This window comes from Saccostrea cucullata, unplaced genomic scaffold, assembly GCF_032062105.1.
Source record: "Saccostrea cucullata isolate Sc308-1 unplaced genomic scaffold, CSIRO_AGI_Scuc_v1 ctg141, whole genome shotgun sequence".
In the NCBI taxonomy this organism is placed as follows: Eukaryota; Metazoa; Mollusca; class Bivalvia; order Ostreida; family Ostreidae; genus Saccostrea; species Saccostrea cuccullata.
Window position 1 is genome coordinate 852208 of NW_026940735.1, and position 17611 is coordinate 869818.

At 33.7% G+C, this 17611-nt stretch overlaps 3 protein-coding genes across 3 annotated transcripts; 1 reads left to right on the plus strand and 2 right to left on the minus strand.

Annotated features, from left to right (window-relative positions):
* Positions 1-80: 80 nt before the first annotated feature.
* LOC134256132 (tetraspanin-9-like) lies at positions 81-2896 on the plus strand. Its single transcript, XM_062738740.1, has 7 exons — positions 81-266; positions 411-641; positions 884-958; positions 1054-1155; positions 1622-1816; positions 1966-2049; positions 2748-2896. Exons 1-7 carry the CDS (start codon positions 207-209, stop codon positions 2841-2843), a joined length of 843 nt encoding a protein of 280 aa, XP_062594724.1. The 5' UTR covers positions 81-206; the 3' UTR covers positions 2844-2896.
* Positions 2897-4774: 1878 nt separating this feature from the next.
* LOC134256073 (tetraspanin-9-like) lies at positions 4775-10725 on the minus strand. Its single transcript, XM_062738669.1, has 8 exons — positions 10340-10725; positions 9830-9997; positions 9435-9665; positions 8529-8603; positions 7470-7571; positions 6019-6201; positions 5463-5546; positions 4775-5359 (listed from the first exon to the last, which is right to left on the minus strand). The coding sequence occupies exons 2-8, from the start codon at positions 9887-9889 to the stop codon at positions 5180-5182; spliced, it is 915 nt and encodes a 304-aa protein (XP_062594653.1). The 5' UTR covers positions 9890-9997; positions 10340-10725; the 3' UTR covers positions 4775-5179.
* Positions 10726-11779: 1054 nt separating this feature from the next.
* Positions 11780-12151, minus strand: LOC134256125 (uncharacterized). Its single transcript, XM_062738733.1, has one exon. The coding sequence runs from the start codon at positions 12149-12151 to the stop codon at positions 11780-11782; it is 372 nt and encodes a 123-aa protein (XP_062594717.1).
* Positions 12152-17611: the final 5460 nt, after the last annotated feature.

The window sequence follows — 17611 nt, forward strand, 5'->3', positions numbered from 1 at the left end:
GAAAGATCGTCCGTTATTTTCAGCAGAAGGTCAGTTCACCTTAAGAGGAGAGGTTGGGTGTTTTCGAAAGCTGGTTATTTCTTCATCGGAGGCAACTTGTAAATCTGAAGTCCCGTTCTGGTATAGCGGCTCTTTCTTGTGTTAGCGTTTGGGACGGTGATTTGAAAGTTTGCTATATTGACCTGGACAAAGATAGAAGAAACAAAATGAATCTTTTAGGACGTGTTGGAATGGTTTTTCTTATTGTTATTAATATTTTCTTTATGGTAAGTGTTTTTTTTTTTCGTATAGGAAATACGGTAATTATTTTGATAATCACTCAATGATTTAAAGTGATATTAAAGATATAGAAATGCTTATTTGAATATAATATTGAGTAGTAAATGTTAAGTTATATTTTTTCATTATAGATCGCTGGAATTGCTCTGCTCATTGGGGGAGCGATCATGAATGAAAAAGGTGGAGCATATGCAGCACAATATATGCCTTTGCTAGAAAACATTTCCATCGGATCATTTAAGATGGGAAGTCTTGTAAAGGCTCTTGCCGGATTTGGAGTGTCTCTCGGACTTTTTGCTGTGGTTGTGGCTATCATTGGAATAGCTGGTGCAATAACCCGAATGAGGCTTCTACTTATAATCGTAAGTAAATGCATATGATTTTTCATAAAATCCTGAAAACGCATAGGATTGTTGTAAAATCCTGAGTTGATGTTATTATTTTTATGTTGAAAAGTAAGAAATATCTTTGCATATTTCTGCAAAGTGTATTTTCAAAAAATATAAGCAAAAGCTTTCAAATCATAGTGAAATTATTCGCTTGAATTGTAAAATACTCTATTCCATTTTTAATAATTAAGTTGAATTACTTTTTAAATTTTCAGTACGGAGCAATCATCATAATAATATTGCTGCTGGAATTTGTGGCTTTGGGAGGATGGTTTACTTTCAAACACGAGGTATCAGAAATTATGATTTCTTCTATTGTTTTATTGTAATTTTTTTTACAATATTGAATCAACCATTCTTACTTAATAATTATATTCTGCTTAAGATGGTTGCCTCCATCAAAGACCAGATGCTGAATTTGATCCAGAGATACGACGGAAATGCTGCAAACCAGCTGACGCGGGCCTGGAACTTTCTGTTCTTGACTGTAAGTGTCCTTAAGGAGGCTTGGGGGTCAACAAATTATTTTTTTATTAACCACCAGATATAACTTAAATTTTGGGATATGATATCTTACGCTGTCAACTATCATTTGGCAAAGAAAAATTTCATAAATTTTAGCTTTAAAATTTGATCATTTTATTATATCTGTATATGGAGCTCTTCTACTAATGGAGATCAAAATAGTATAAAAATGGCCACAACCACACAGCCCCGTTCAGAGAAAAAAATGCCATTGGGCTTGTATCTTAAATATATTTTTTTGATGTATATCAAACTAATAATACTTTCTTGCATTCATTTTACCATATAAAATGTTACTACTTTGGAATCAACCTTAAGAAAGTTTCTAAGTTCGATATAAATTTTGTCCCATTGAATTTATTAATTTTCCAAATTTTGTTCTCTGAACCTTTTATTCCATTAACAATTTTCGCCTCCTTTTTAAACAGTTCCATTGCTGCGGAGTAAATCCAATCATTCTAGGAAACGACTTTGTCAGCAGCATCTGGTGGCTGAACCCTCTCAGAGGACAATCCATTATTCCAGGCCATTGCTGTGTGGGGGCGGATCCAAATACTGCCGATTTCAACATCAATCAAATCTGTACCATCAATCCGTCAACCGTGACGGCTTATATCGACAGGGTAAGAAAATATGTGGGGTCCAGTCATCCATGTTTATTACTTGTTATGTTTGGTGTCCTTGGGCTAAAATATTTTGCTAATCAAGTATCACATTTTTTAGACATTAAAAGGTATGAAGCATTAATTTTATTTCAAAATTCCTTTTGTAGGGTTGCTACAATGAGATGTCTAACATTATGAACCCATACAGCAGTACATTTATTGCTACTGGGGTTGTGCTCGTGATTATTGAGGTAAGAAAGATTTCATTTTCAAGTGCTCATTAAAAAAATGACGTTAGTCAAATACATAAAATTCAACGCCTTATATTACGAATTGCGATCGCTCGGCTAATGATAGTTCAGTTTCAAAAGAAAAAAAAGATGACGTAAGTAGCGATACCTATTATTAATATAATCGATGTAATTATTTTCCTACAGATCATCGCCGTTGCTTTTGCGTTCTTGATGGCTCGTCAGTTGCAAAAAGAAGTAGAGTCATAATCCAGGAGAGGGAAATAAACATTTTAAATCATTACATGCATTGAATTTTACAATTTAGACGAACTGGATTAAGTTCAAACCAAAGTCTGTATTTCAAAGCTTCAGTTTTACGGGTAAAGCCTTTGATTGTTTATCTGTCTGTCTCAAAATGTTTATAAATGAGACAAGAGGCCAACCCGATCTCGTGCAACAGGCATAATAAATGTACATAGTGTGTGAGGACTGCCAAAGTGTATTTCAGATGTTTAAGACAGGTGCATGTATGAGTGACGTTTTTCTTTTTTGAGCTATGCGAAGTAGTTGCTTTAGTCCCAGTGGTATAAGTTTAACTTAGAGAGTTGACTTCTTTTCACGGATTTCAGTGAAAAAATAAAATCTACAATCAGGTGTTTTTATAAACACTCTCCATATGCTATGCAGTGGACTAACGTGACTGTATTTACTTACAGATCATCGCAGTCATTGCAGCATTTGGATTGCTGGGTCAGCTGAAAAATGATGTCGAATATGAAGTCAATGAGAAAAAACGGGACAGAACACCGTGATATAATCTAGTTCTTCAATTGTGTTTAAACATTTTTAACATTTTATACTTGGCAGGGACTTGTATGCAATTTTTCCATACTTTTATACATACTTTGTATTTCGGATAATGTATTTACATTATACACTATATTTTTGTACTTTGAATACTTTGTATTATACAACTGACAAATAAATGAAATATATACTTGTATCCTTCCACAATTGTTTTAAATGAATTTCAATCTGCAGAAAGTAAGCATTTCCTGTCGATCGGCCATATCTGCAGTGTGCTCCTTGTCATAATCGGCTAAACAGAAAACCTCGTAGAAATTATGACCTAACAATTAGTTTGAAAATGTCAGCAAGAATTTACTTAATGAGAAAGTGTATTTACTGACAAGGTCCTTGATCGACCACAGAACTTTAAAAATGGTGATTTTAATCGAGACTGTTGAGATATCCCTGTTTCATCAACTTGTTTGTCAAAAGCTTACTCGTTTTTAAAGTTGATCTACGTTGAACATGTTCTTGCGTACTAGTATCGAATACTGGTTTGAAGAAGGAAAAATAGAAAACGTAAAAGAGAACAACAGACAAAAGATGGCTAACATTCCATCAGAAAAGCTTATTAGAGCCTTTGGTTGAGTTGAGATAAAAGAGTCCTATTTAAAAGCATTCTTACATTTTTACCATTAAATTCTAAGAAGGCGTTCTGTTGGAAACCTCTAACATGTGCCTGATTGATTAATTAAGGCTGATAAAAACAAAACTATATTAAGCTTGATGTGAAAGTAAATATTTGCAGAACTTGTCAGTTATACACCCTTTTGATTGCATATTTTAATTCTTTAAAGTTTGTACAGTGTCAATCATTAGATTACATTTTTAGTTCGACAAGCATTCGGCAAAGATAAGACTGTTACTGCAGAAACATTATTCGAGCGAATGTGCATAATTTATGGAGAGGTTAGGCTGTGTATTTTAACTGTCAGCCATTCCGACCACACGGCGAGGGAAAAATTGAGTACCTTAGCTGTACAATTTGATCAGACATGTCATTAGTGATCATGAAAGATATATATAAGCTACACGAAAAATTATTGAGGACCGTTTTCAATTTTAACTTTAAACCCCAATACACTTGATACCAGACTTAAAACAATTTCAGATTATATCATACGATATGGCTGTTAAATCAGTTGATTATTGTTTGCAATTGCGCCCCGTTATTAGCAGACCTATTTTTGTATTCATATGGAGCAGAACTTGTCCAAGATCTTGTAAATGAAAAGAAGAAAACACTTACTGTGGCCTTCGACTCGACATTTTTAGATATATCGACGACGTATTGTCAATTAACAACGGTAATTTCCATTCTATGTCGATACGATATTTTACTTGAAAAAGACGTTAATGGTAATCTAACAACCAAGCTCTATGATAAACGTGATGACTTTAACTTTACAATCGTCATCTTCCCTTGCTTATGCTGCAATATACCTTCATCACCTGCATACAGAGCTTATATATCTCAGTTGATTCGATACGCAGAAGCATGCTCTACGTATGAATAATTTCTAAAACGAGGTAAATTAAAGTCAAACAAGTTGATGAAACAAGAATATCAGCAGTCTTATTTAAAGTCATCATTTCTTAAGTTCTACTGTCGATACAATAACCTTGTCAGCAAATACAATTTATCATTGAGTCAAATGCTGACCGACGTATTTCATACTTATTGTTAGAGTCCATTATTTATACACTGAATTGACGATTTTTCCGTTATTTCCCGATCATGACAAGGAACACACAGCCATGGCAGTCCGTTTTGTACTGCTCCTATTTTGTATTGTTTAATGGACTTTTGATCTTGAATGCACTTCGTTATCTCCACGTTTCATTGAAAAAAACTAAGTCTTAAATATTCTTTTTAATGAAAATGCCCTATTCTTTATCACATGCATAGAATAACAGTTGAATATTATCTTGCTCGTCATATAAAATACTCTCATGATATAACTAACAGTGAAGCAGTTGTGTTGTAAACGTTAACCACTCATTAACTTCATCTTCACTAGGTGTTGATGCGATGAAATTCTCTACATTAAAAGATAAGATACATATTTTTCAATAAGAACAATTACCAATTACCATAAAAATAAAACAAAGATTCAAATAACGGATGCAAAATCACCAATTTTAAAACAGCATTCTCTAATTTACTGATGATCCTAATTACTGCTTTTCCTATCATCACAGAAAGTGCTTGTTTGTTCATTTCTTCTCAACAACGAAACAAGAAGCATTGCACTCTACATGTGTGTATAGACGGAAGTAAAAAAAATTTCTGAAACATTCAAACATTGGCTGTATTTGAAATAACTATTGTTTCCTGTCCGGACTGGTTGCCGACCTGGTATGCTCTCTGGTTGAGTGAAATATCAGCGACTCTTCCTGATCTCTGAGCGCCTCGTTTTCGATCCACATCCACAGTTATTTGCCAGAACAAAATCAGGGAAGCAATAATGGCCATCACCTGAAAATATACATTATATAATGTGAAACTTATTAGGCCCATGTTTATTTTTTCATTTACGTGTAGAGTAGCTTACTAGTTTGACTACGTAGAAAAGACGTACCTCTGTGAGTAAGATGAATGTAGCGACAGAAATCACACCGTCACTATAGCTTGTAAGTCTGTCATTGAGAAAGTCGTAACAACCCTGAAACAGTGAACTTCAAATTATTTATATTCTCTGAAGAGTTTGCAGTTATATTGGTTTGAACTTATGATCAACTGTACACAACATGCATAATACATGTGGTCTTAGATTGCAATTGGAATAAAATATTTCTCTTTTAAGTAAAGAAAGGTGAAAAAAGATAATCATGTCAAATATTGTAAGGTTTGAGTAATTTAAGATTTTTTCTATGCGAAAGAGAACACATAGCTTATTGCAATGAAACTCAATGAACACAATATTTAATTGAATTTTGATGTTAAATAAGTAACAATTTTATATGAGATAAATTACTAATAATTTCATATTTTTCTAATATTGTCTACAAGTGTATTAAACCAGACAAAAGAAAGAAAAGTACAGTATATTAAAGGTTTTACAGAATTTTCCTACATAGATGTAATTGAATCAGACTGTTGGAAAAGTAAGATTTGAAGGTATTATTTCTTCTTACAGACTCTACATAAGCATTCTGATATGTAGGATTTGTTGTACATGCAGTTCCATTCAATGTAGATGCCGTAAGAAGAGTTGCTTCTCTACAACAATACCCAGGAATGACGTCACTTCCTCTAGACCACGCTGTTGACTGAAAGTCATCTACTCTAGATTGTTTGTTCACTCCACAACACTCAAACTACAAAGAGAAGAAAAAGTCAGGACTTAGAATGAACAAAAAAGATGCACAGATAAAAATCGAATTTATCCGATAGTAACAAAAGATAAAAGGCAATAAAACTCTCTGTCTCTGTTCAGTGCGAAAGGAATAGAAACTTGGAAACATTCATTTTCCTTTTTGCTGAAAATGTAAGTACGAGGGGTGATCAAAAAGTTCGCAAACTATCTCTCTCTATCTACAAAACCACAATTCAGATTAGAATGAAATTCGGTACACACATAGCCATACACAAGGTCTATAAATAGCATATGCTGAATAAAGTTTCTCTCCTTGTTTGTGACGTCACAATGTGAAAATGACGTCACTATTTAGGTCACTTTTGACGAAAAATGGTTGTCTCAGTCGAACTCATTCAACAAACGACTGTACAATTTATTGTAATATCTTAGAAATCCCTCTACAGTATCATATAATAATTTGTACACAGTTTATTGAGATAAATGAGTTCCTATAAATTCAATTAATGATTGGATTAATCGTTTTAGTGAAGGAAGGCTGATGGTTAAAAATGATACTTGTCATCCTGCCCAGTGAAAGCAAGTTTGAAAAGATATGTATTTTTAATTAAGCAATTTGCTATAAAAGACCTCCAATTACCACTTTGAAAAAAGTTGAATATTTGAACAATGATATAAGTATTAAATACCTAAGATATCGTTTACTTTAGATTTTAAACATATCAGATATGATAAAAAGGATGCACCCATTCTCTATCCACCTTGAATAAAGGTCTCTCCTGAGACAGAAGATTTGTGTTTTAATGGTCGCCATGCTTATTTTTGGAAAGGATGTTATTATCCACCTATTCTGTTGCCGAGATATGACCATTTCTGACAAATTAACTGTTCTTGTCATAAAAATTAACTCACATGGAAAGAAATATAAAACTCGGAAAAATCTTTTAACTTTTGTGACAGAACGTTACGGAGGGGGTCACGTGACCGCCAATATCACGTGATTCGCGCATGCGCAGAACGGTGGTTGATGTGCATTAAAATCGGGGAGGATTAATTTAAAATATAATCAACATTAAAACCAAATATTGTTTCTTGTATGGAAGTTATTCAATTAGTTTGCGAACTTTTTGATCACCCCTCGTATATAAAAACACATATTTTTAAAGGGTAAAAAGAAATTCAATTACTTCTTCTTGTTTGCATTAATTACACAAGACGTCTACGAGGAAAAAAGATGATGGTTTGTAAAATTTAAGAGTTATTCTCTACCAGGTAAAATATGAGGTTCCATGCGATGGAGATGACGTCTATATTGTAGCCTTTGTAATAAGACAGCACCTTTAGCAACTCTCTTTTGATAGCATCGTTGAGCTGTGAAATGTAATAAAATATACTTACAACCAAATTAAATACTATTTTTGTATTCATATGAAGCAGAATTTTTGCACAATCTTATGTGTGGAAGAAAAAAAAAAGGCTTGCTGTGGCCTTCATTTCAACATTAAGATATATCGACGACGTATTGTCAATTAACAGTGGTAATTTCCATTCTTATGTCGATACGATATATCCTGGTTAGCTCGAGATAAAAGATATCACAGAGTCTGATACATCTGTTTCATATTTGGATATTTTACTTGAAAAGACGTTAATGGTAATCTAACAACCAAGATCTATGATAAACGTGATGACTTGAACTTTTCCATCGTTAGCTGCACAAAGACAAATATATAAAACCATAACGACACAGATCTGCACCTATTCTATCGTCAGCTTCCCTTACTTATGCAGCATTATACGTTCATCTCCTGCTTATACGGAGTTTATATATCTCAGTTGATTCGATACGAAAGACATGCTCTATGTATGAACAATTTCTAAAACGAGGTAAATTATTAACAAATAAGGTGATAAAACAAGAATATACCCGGTATCAGCAGTCTTGTTTAAAGTCATCATTGTCGATACAATGACCGTGTCAGCAAATACAATTTATCATTGGGTTAAATTGGGACTGACGTTTTTCATACAACTGTTAGTCCATTATTTATACACTCAATTGACTACTGATTTTTCCATTGTTTCCCGATCTTGACAAGGAGCACACGGCGGGTGTGACAGGTCCGCTGGGGATGCTTACCCCTCCATAGCGCCTGATCCCACTTCTGATGTTTTGGAGGTCCATGTTTGCTCTACTCCTATTGTGTATTGTTTTGTGGAATTTTGATCTTGAATAATGTTCGTTATCTCCATAGGTTTCATAAAAAACAAGGCATAATTTTTTTCAAAATTTCTGAAATTGTTTGATTTGAAATAAAGAATACTTGCTTTGTTTTTCAGCTTTGCCACCTCCACAAGAACCCAGATTTCCCCTACTCCACACAAAAACACTATCACTCCATACTGAAATAAATACATATTGCTCTTCTAGTTTTTTTTTATTACTGATCAGAGATAATGTATTATAGTTTACCATTATACATGAATACATACTAGCTGCAATAATGTAGCCCTCTCCTTTTTTTTACATCAGATAAAAATTCGGAGAGGGCTACACTATTGCAGCTAGAATACATACATGCAAACATTTGTCCCCTTGCTATGTTTTATCAAGTGGGATGTTAGATATAAATTCAGGATTTACTTTTGTTTGCAGGCACGTAGCATCGTTTTTGAAAGGGGGGCAACCAGAGAAAAATTTTTTTATTATTACTTACCTGTAAAAGTTGACAAACAAAAAGAAAAAAAGGGGGGGGGGGTAGCGGCCAACTTTTTTCAAGGCCAACTTCGTTTCACTTCCAATTTTGTTTGCATACACTACTACATTTCCTTGGTATTACTATAGTGTGGTAAGAAGTGGGGGGGGACTAACCTTTCAATGGACATTTTCAATAGTAAAGGTAATAATGGAAAAAAATGGGGGGGGGCCTGTTGCTACGTGCCTGGTTTGTAAAGATAATAATGTGTAATCAACATTTTCTCTGCATTATTTAAAACGTTCATAACTAATATACCACAAATAGAGAGTAAAAACTACATCTAATATTTATTAAATATATGTTTTTCAATTTCATGAAAGAAATGAATTCAAATGCAAATGTATAATCTGAGAGTCAAGAGTATTGCTTAAGAGGATTGATATTAATTTAAAAAGATACAGCAATTTTAAACTTGTATGTTAAAATAAATTATAAAGCTTCTGATATGTTTGAAAACGGCTTAACATCAACTTACGACTACGAGTACTGGCCGGTATTGTCCACAGGTTCCGACGATACCAGTCCCCGAAACCAGAAAAGTAAATACTCCAATGACAATGATGACAATAGCGATGATTTTGATGAGGTCTGATAAGGTAAAATCTCCACCAGTTATGGCGTTCAGAACAGGAGATATGTCGTCATTAACTAGCCCAGATTCTTTGTAAATTAGGGCTCCGATGATGATTAGTCCAAGTCCTAGAAGCTATTTTTGCAAAACAAGAACTTAAAAGTAGAACTTATGTCTTAAAAATATGTAATTGAACGGCAAGAATGCAGAGAATATCCTTTCATACGTTGAATATACGTTTTCAGTAGTTTTACTTTGAAGTTTATTATTGTTCAACTACTTTTACCTCTGCTACTTACAATAACTACTATGTTAAGAATAACCAGAAAGATTGCTCCGGCAGTTCCTAAAAGATTCATGATTTATTCCGTCCCTCTGGTCCCTCTGTGATTTCCATCTTGGCAAAATATCTTACGTTACCATTACAACAACGTGCATTGGAATTCAACATAGAGTTGTGTCAATCTCTGCAACAAAGAACCCGCCATATACATCAATACTGCATTGACAAAATTTACATCAGTACATACATGTATTTGAAATTTCAAATCCACAATATATAAATAATGCCGTTTTGACTACATGTTTATACATGCCGTAACTAACATCACATGAGGATGAAATTTCTCTTCTCTTCGATATATACGCTGGACAAACTTGACCGTCATTGTATGTATACATGTATGTTTACCATACGTGTCTATTCAAGATGCATTTCTCGGAGAGGGTCACACGAACTGGATGATTTATTTATTCAGTTTTTAACAGTTGTAAATAGTATATTATGAAAGCAAAAAATAAAACCTTACCAATGCATTGTCCTAATCCATTTCTACTTAGACCGAGACAAAAGAAGTAGGGTGTCGAAGAGTCCATGATTTTAAATTCCTGGCTAGTGCTCGGTCAAGGTTGTGTCCAATTTTTAAATCAATATGAAGTCCAGTAACTCATAAAGCAGGGCAGGTATGTAATGGTGTTGGACGAAAGCGAGGTTTAATCAAATATATACGGACATGTTAATGGATTTAGATATAAAGGGACAACATTCGGGAACATACACGCACGGTCGGCTGCACTGGGGTTCGATGGGCCTCTTGGACATAAACATTTAATTTTTCACCTGTACCACAGGTGTACAGGTATAAAGATCAAGAAGTCCTCCCCAATAGTTTTTTTTTTTACCAAGTAAACCGTAATGAATTCTGTCTAAAATTTCTGTTACTTACACCTATTGTCTTTACTGATGCTTGATATTCACCAGTAAGAAAAAAATAAACCGTATAATGAATATCCCACAAAAATTGTCCCACTTATAATGAATTCCTTAACACCCTAAATTCCTTGCTAGCAGAGATATAATGCAGGATCCAGCCAATGCTCTTCCAAGTCCCTATCTTTAATCCTTGCCAAAGTATTATCTGTTGTCAAGGAGAAACTCCAGACGCACAGAGCTACAGCCTCTTTTAGAAGAGGTGCAAATCAGGTTTGGATTCTCGAAATTTAAGAAAATTTAGAATAATTATATTCCCCCTAAAGGCAAAAACATCAAAAAATACATTTTTTTACCTACATTTTATATACCCAATCCTCATAATGAAATATATTTTTTTTTAAATTATAGGTTATCCAATTTATGGTAAAATAGAACTCAGAAATCTTCATTTCTCGTGACTGGTCTTACAATTGTTTTGTTAAATTCACTCTGAATCTACAAAGAAGAACTCTGAAGCTGATATTTATATGATGCTGGAGTTCCTTATTGACAACATACGTCTTTGAACAAACTGTTCGGATCCGTTTGCAACAATTTTGTTCCTTTATCAGCCCGCCTGTTTTTATATTTCTCTGTTGAAATGACAACTTATGTGCAATAAATTTTCACAGTAGCATACTTATAGGAATCTATTCGAAGTTAAGTCGTGTTTACTTAATTTTAGAAACTTTTAAAACAGTAATAAATATTTTTGATTTTTTTCAATTGAAATTTGTAGACGACACAATCGTTCTGTGACATCACTCGTACAACATTGTTGTATTACAAGATACCAAATTATTCTTGAGAGAGTGTGCCAAACAATAAAAGATTCAAATATTGAAAATAATGTTTTTATTAATGTTGAGATTTTTATAAAAATTAAAGCAAAAAAAATGAATAAATAAATTTTAAAATACAGCAAACAATTAAGACTTCGACTGTTAATTGCCAGTTACATTTACCCTTAATACCAGAGCGTGTTGTAATTTGAATTTCAAGAATCTTCCAATTCTTCTTTTGTGATTTCTGCATTGGGGTCTATAGTAGCGTCATAAAACACAAGAAAATCATTCCCTACTACAGAAGCGCTGTGCATTCTGCCATTAGGAACCTGAATCATGTCGCCAGGGCATAGAATAACAGTTTGTCCATACATGGAAAACTTCATTTTTCCTTTCAGAATCGCGTCTTTCTTTGAAACGCCATGTGTGTGTTCTGGAAAATTTATTCCTGGTGGAAAATCATATCTTACGAATCTATAACCCTGTTTTCGGAGTTTCTGTTCCATGTTAGTCTGGGTTAACTCGCCATCCTTCTCTTGATTCCATTTTTCAACCTTTAGATCCCCCGGTTTGGCGTTGTCCATTCTATAGGCAAAGTATAACGAAAATTCATATGTATTTGTTATTATAATATAAATTGCAGAAGTTGAACTATACTGAGCGTTGGTAATTTCCCAATGTTTAACAGGTTTTTTGTGTTAAAAATCCAAGAGGTTTTTCTGTAATTAGTGTAACCCTCAATACTTTTCGATGTTGAATCCACTTGTCTGATTCTATCTCACATCAATTCTATCATTTGTGACTGAATTACTGTTTCCTAACAACAGTCATATAACAATATTAAATCAGTTGTTTTATTCTAAGATATAAAATTAAGAAAATATAACAACACAACGTACCGTATACTACCGTATAGTAAGAGGTAAACAAATCCAAAGAGCGACAACTCCCGTAGCCTAATGATATCGTTACTAGAAATAAGTCATATACATTAAATATAAACAAAGAATAACTTTATATGCAAACGAAATAAAACAAGCTAATTCAGAGAATTCGTGTCCCCCGCTTAGGGAAAAAGTCGGCTCCCCCTGACTGAATTTGTAGAATTATTAAATGTATACATGTATACTGAAGCAAATAAAATACATGTATGTCAATATGCATACAAGAAACATATATTGACGCAAGCGTCAAAAATCGGCCACAAACCAATTAATTGTTCCTTTCATGAAGCAACTAAAGACTGAAATGGTGATCTGTTTTAAAATATCTTATATTTATCTGTTAATATATATCCTCGTGACATTAAACGCTTGTGCACGACATTGCATGATTTTCTTAATCATATATGCATGTTCAGTATTACAGGTATATGTAAGCAAAGTACCCCTGGTCCTCTGCGTCAACAAACCACGGGCCTGTATAATTAAGAGGCATTTACATTAAAAGTTTAAAACTAAAGTTTAATGTAATCTACAACTAGATATGCAGTGTAGTTTTAATTTAATAAAAACGCAACAAATATGTGGAGCTCCTTGCTCTCTCTTAGACTTAGAGGAAAAAACTAAACTCCCTCTAGATCCGCCACTACATTTCTTCTCTTTCAGTTTCTTTGAGTTGTAGCGGGAAAATACTTGGCACATTGTAAAACGTGCATTATCCTCGTCTGCTAGGGCCAAATCTTGTAATATTCTGTAGCCTGCTAGGTCTTTTGATGAATTAACATTTAACCATTATTTTTGATTTTTTTTATAAATGTACATGTGTACACGTCATTTTAAAATAAATACGTACAACAAATCCTGTTTAAATAGAGAAAGTAAAACTGTGCAATATCTTTGCTTTAGACTATGCTCAACACATGTCCTATTTTTCTCCGCACCTCAAACTTGTCTAAGTTTCTCAATCAGGATTTACCTCAATTCTTTAAAAAAATAATTTTATGTTGATTGTGTGTTCTTGTTAAACATTTAGACGCTCGTTTTAATATACTATTATATTAATGTTAAATATTTTTATTTAAATTGTTTTAACACCGCAGAAACGCACAGCAACTTCAAACTTTCATATTGATCATATAACCGACCGCCTCCTGGCGGCCGGTAATAAAGATTTGATTGCTTATTCTTTATCATGTGTATAGAAGATTCTTTTTATATGGAATATTTATCACACTGTAATGATGATTTTATAACCTCATAAATTTTTCATTTCACATGCTGAATACTATCATTTAGTAAAAAAAAAAGTATTTTAAAAAAAAAGAAAAGAAAGGTTCGACCGAGATTCGATCCCGGGATCTCTAACATTAGAAGCGAGAGACATAACCGCTAGGCCACGGAGGCGCTTCGCATGGAGTGAAGTATATGCAGAACTGAAGTCACATACATGTATATATTCATGTTTTCATGTTCGGTATTCTCAAAATTTTACACAATCCATGGTGCCTGATTTATTTAGCCTTTATTAAACAGTTCTAATAGACGTAATAAGAACATAAAGTCCGCCGAGAACCTGTTTTATACGCAATAACTCTCCTCATGCCCCTGCGCTAAAAATAGCGACATGTAATACTATAAATACTAATAAAACAAACGGGGCGGGGCACTTTGAGAGGGGCGAGAGACGTCCTAGGGAGTTTTGGTATAAAATTACATTGCATAAGCTCAAAATCTTCTTGAAATATCGCCCGGAAATGATAGTGTTACACACAGACAGAATGTATAAATTTACGACCTTGAACTTTGACCTTTTGACCTCAAAATCAATAGGGTTCTTTTTTAGGCCACAGGGAGTTGTTATGTAAAATTTCATTGCGATAGCTCAAATGGTTCTAGAGATATCGTGTGGAAACGAAAGTGTTTTAACAGACAGAATTTGCTTATTTATGACCTTGACCTTTGACCTTTTGACCTCAAAATCAATAGGGGTCTTCTTTAGTCCATAGGGAGTTGCTATGCTAAATTTCATTGCAAAAGCTCAAAGGGTTCTCGAGATATCGTGTGGAAACGAAAGCGTTACAGACAGACAGAAAGAAGACGGACGGACGGACGGACAGACGGACGGACGGACGTACAAACCCAAATTAATATCCCCCACTTTTCAAGCGGGGGACAAAAAGGCATTAAAACGTATATGAATTTGACCTTACTTTGAACTTATCCTAAGTTCAAAAAATATATTTTTATTATTAGATGAAACTTATGGAGATAACGAACAGTGTTCAAAATCACATGGAGATAACGAACAGTGTTCAAAATCACACAGACATCCAAAACATCAAAGGTGGGATTAGGTACCATGGAGGAGGGAGCATCCCACTTTCCAATCCTTTATAGTCGTGGGCTACAAACGATAGACAATTCAAATCAAGCAGTCGAATTTTAAGGGTTGGGAGGTATATACATTCAGATTGGTTAAATAATATGTCTAAAATTAGAACGTGGAAGGTAGTTGAGTTGATTGACCAATGTTCTAAAGTGGAGAAATTCTGCTCAGCAGCGCGCAAAAAAATTTGCGCCGTAAATGGCACATTTTTTTGTATTACGGGATCTGTACCCAGTAGCGTTATGGTCAACAGGCGTGTGACCAGCTTATGTTTAAGACCATAACGCTACAAGTCTGCAGCTAATTGCTGCATAAGTAAGGGAAGTTGACGATTGAAAGTTAAAGTCATCACGTGTATCATAGAGCTTGATCGTTAGATTACCATTAATTAATGTCTTTTCAAGTAAAATATCCAAATGAAACTGATGTGTCAGACTCTGTGGTATCTTTTATCTCAAGATCACCATGATATTTATAATAACATATCGACATAAGAATGGAAATAAATATTGCTTTTGAAAATACGTTGTCCATATATCTAAATGTCGAGGTTATAACTGGCGTTTTTCATAGTAATTGTTAGCAGCCATTAGTAACACAATAAATTGTCGACGTTTTTCCCGTTATTTCCCGATTGTGACAAGAAGCAAACGGTGTCATTTTCCTTTTTATTTTCAACAAGAATTGCTTAAAATAAATATTATGGAGGTAACAAATAGTATTCAAGCTAAAAGTCTATTAAACAATACGAAATAGGAGCAGAACAAACGCGGACCTTTTAAACATCAGATTGGATAAGATGCTATAGAGGAGTAAGCATTCCCCTGCCGATCGATCAAATCCTATGTGCACTACTTGTCATGATCGGGAATAAACGGTAATATCAGACTGTGTGTAAATGGACTTTTGTGAAAATCACTGACTTTTAAATGGACGGCTTACTTTTACACTAGGACAATATACTGTTCTTTTGATAAAAATAATTATTTAGCTTAACAGTTATTTAAACGATAATTGTCATTTCAAAGCACAGTTTACCATAATTAGGAAGGAAATGGCAGCCCTCCTAATCTCGACCCCCTCTTTTCACACATTGGCCATACTTGTTTTTACTTCCTTATTTTTTTTTCTTTTAGAAAATGCAATAGAAAGAAGACACTACTCCTCACGAACGAGGTATTTTAAATCATGTTATTCTGTCTCCCATCTTCTGTTATGTTGATCAATAACATACCGGTAAATCATGTTACTGTACATCACAATAGGGTCACATCATACCTAAAGCCACTTAAGGTTTTCTTAATTAAAAATGTCCATTTCCTTACATCCTTCCACAACAAAGGTGTAAATGTCAAAGTAAAAGTCAACTGTGAAAGTCAGCACTTCTCGCAAAACTCCAATAATGACCGAACAATTAGTATGAAAAAACACTTAATGATAGATTTATTTACTGACAAGGTCAATGTATCGACCATAGAACTTGTGAAAGTTTAACCAATCGGACTTGCAAAAGTTGTGTTTTCTTGTGAAATGCTCTAGATACACGTATATCTTTAGATGCTGCATATATATGTGACATAAGTTTTCCTTGAGAGACATTCTGATAAAATCTTGTACATAGTTACATGCATGTAAATATATAAGCCTGTTCGTCATCAATCTTACGAGGGGTTATCAAAAAGTTTGTGGACTGAGGCTATAAAATTAATACTATGGTGTATGAGCATACAAAATTTATAAGAAACATAAAGCAACAAAAAATGAAGAAATCTTCAAAATTTTAGCTTGATACGTTCATTAGTCCCCAAATTATTATAAAATAAAGACGACATTATATGATCACCCGGCGCCGTCGCCGTTTAGTTTCATGACGTCCGACAACGTCATTATTTTTCAATGTCCAATTGTTTTACTTCGTAAACTTATTTTGATGAGATTCTCTAAATGACTTCAACCAGCCTTGTTTTTATGACCTAACAATGTCATGAACAGCAGCCCTCAGTGCATATATTATCGCAAATTTACACTGGGATACATCCTTGCTTGACTGTGCCAGCATATTTTGTTTTTTGAGTTCAATATAGCTATAAAACACATGATCAATGTCATTATTTGACGTGATAGATTTTTCAAACTTTGACTACAAATCGACATTACCTTTGCATCCCTTTTCTCTCTGAATCTATTTTGGCAATAAAAAACAAGTAATCTGGATGCAATTTTAACGTAGCCAGTTTAAAAATTTCCTAGGTGTATACCAGTTTTTCAAGAGGCAAAACTTTATAGAATATTGGAAAATGAAACCCCTCATCCCTTTTGACGTCATTTTCAAGGCATTATTTGTTTGGATACTCCATATAAAATTTACAATAAAATTTCATAGAACTTCCAGAATGAGGTAAAAATTTCATATTTTATGGAACAAAAGTGTCCCAACACATACCTGAATTAACCGAATTTTTGGATGTCAAATGTCCATATCAAAATAGTCTATCTTAGTTACACTTAGATCGAAAAAAAACGCCGTTTTCGAGGTTGCGCCGCCTGGACATACCATTGCTTACAAAAATTTTACTAATTTATTTAAAAATTAAATTTATGATTTGTGATTTATTCCATAGATGGAAAAGATGATGATAAATAAATATTTAAAAATTCATTGATGTACTTAAAGCGGTTTTAATTTAATGACGCTAGTCCACGAACTTTTTGATAGC

Excerpts from the sequence above, each read along its gene's own strand:
- LOC134256132 (XM_062738740.1), top strand. The coding sequence starts at position 207 with ATGAATCTTTTAGGACGTGTTGGAATGGTTTTTCTTATTGTTATTAAT. Across the intron at positions 267-410 it reads TTATTAATATTTTCTTTATG|ATCGCTGGAATTGCTCTGCT; the intron begins GTAAGTGTTTTT and ends TTTTCATTATAG. Across the intron at positions 959-1,053 it reads GGTTTACTTTCAAACACGAG|ATGGTTGCCTCCATCAAAGA; the intron begins GTATCAGAAATT and ends ATTCTGCTTAAG.
- LOC134256073 (XM_062738669.1), bottom strand. The coding sequence starts at position 9,889 with ATGAATCTTTTAGGAACTGCCGGAGCAATCTTTCTGGTTATTCTTAAC. Across the intron at positions 7,572-8,528 it reads TGGCAAAGCTGAAAAACAAA|CTCAACGATGCTATCAAAAG; the intron begins GCAAGTATTCTT and ends TACATTTCACAG. Across the intron at positions 6,202-7,469 it reads GGAACCTCATATTTTACCTG|TTTGAGTGTTGTGGAGTGAA; the intron begins GTAGAGAATAAC and ends TTCTCTTTGTAG.
- LOC134256125 (XM_062738733.1), bottom strand. The coding sequence starts at position 12,151 with ATGGACAACGCCAAACCGGGGGATCTAAAGGTTGAAAAATGGAATCAA.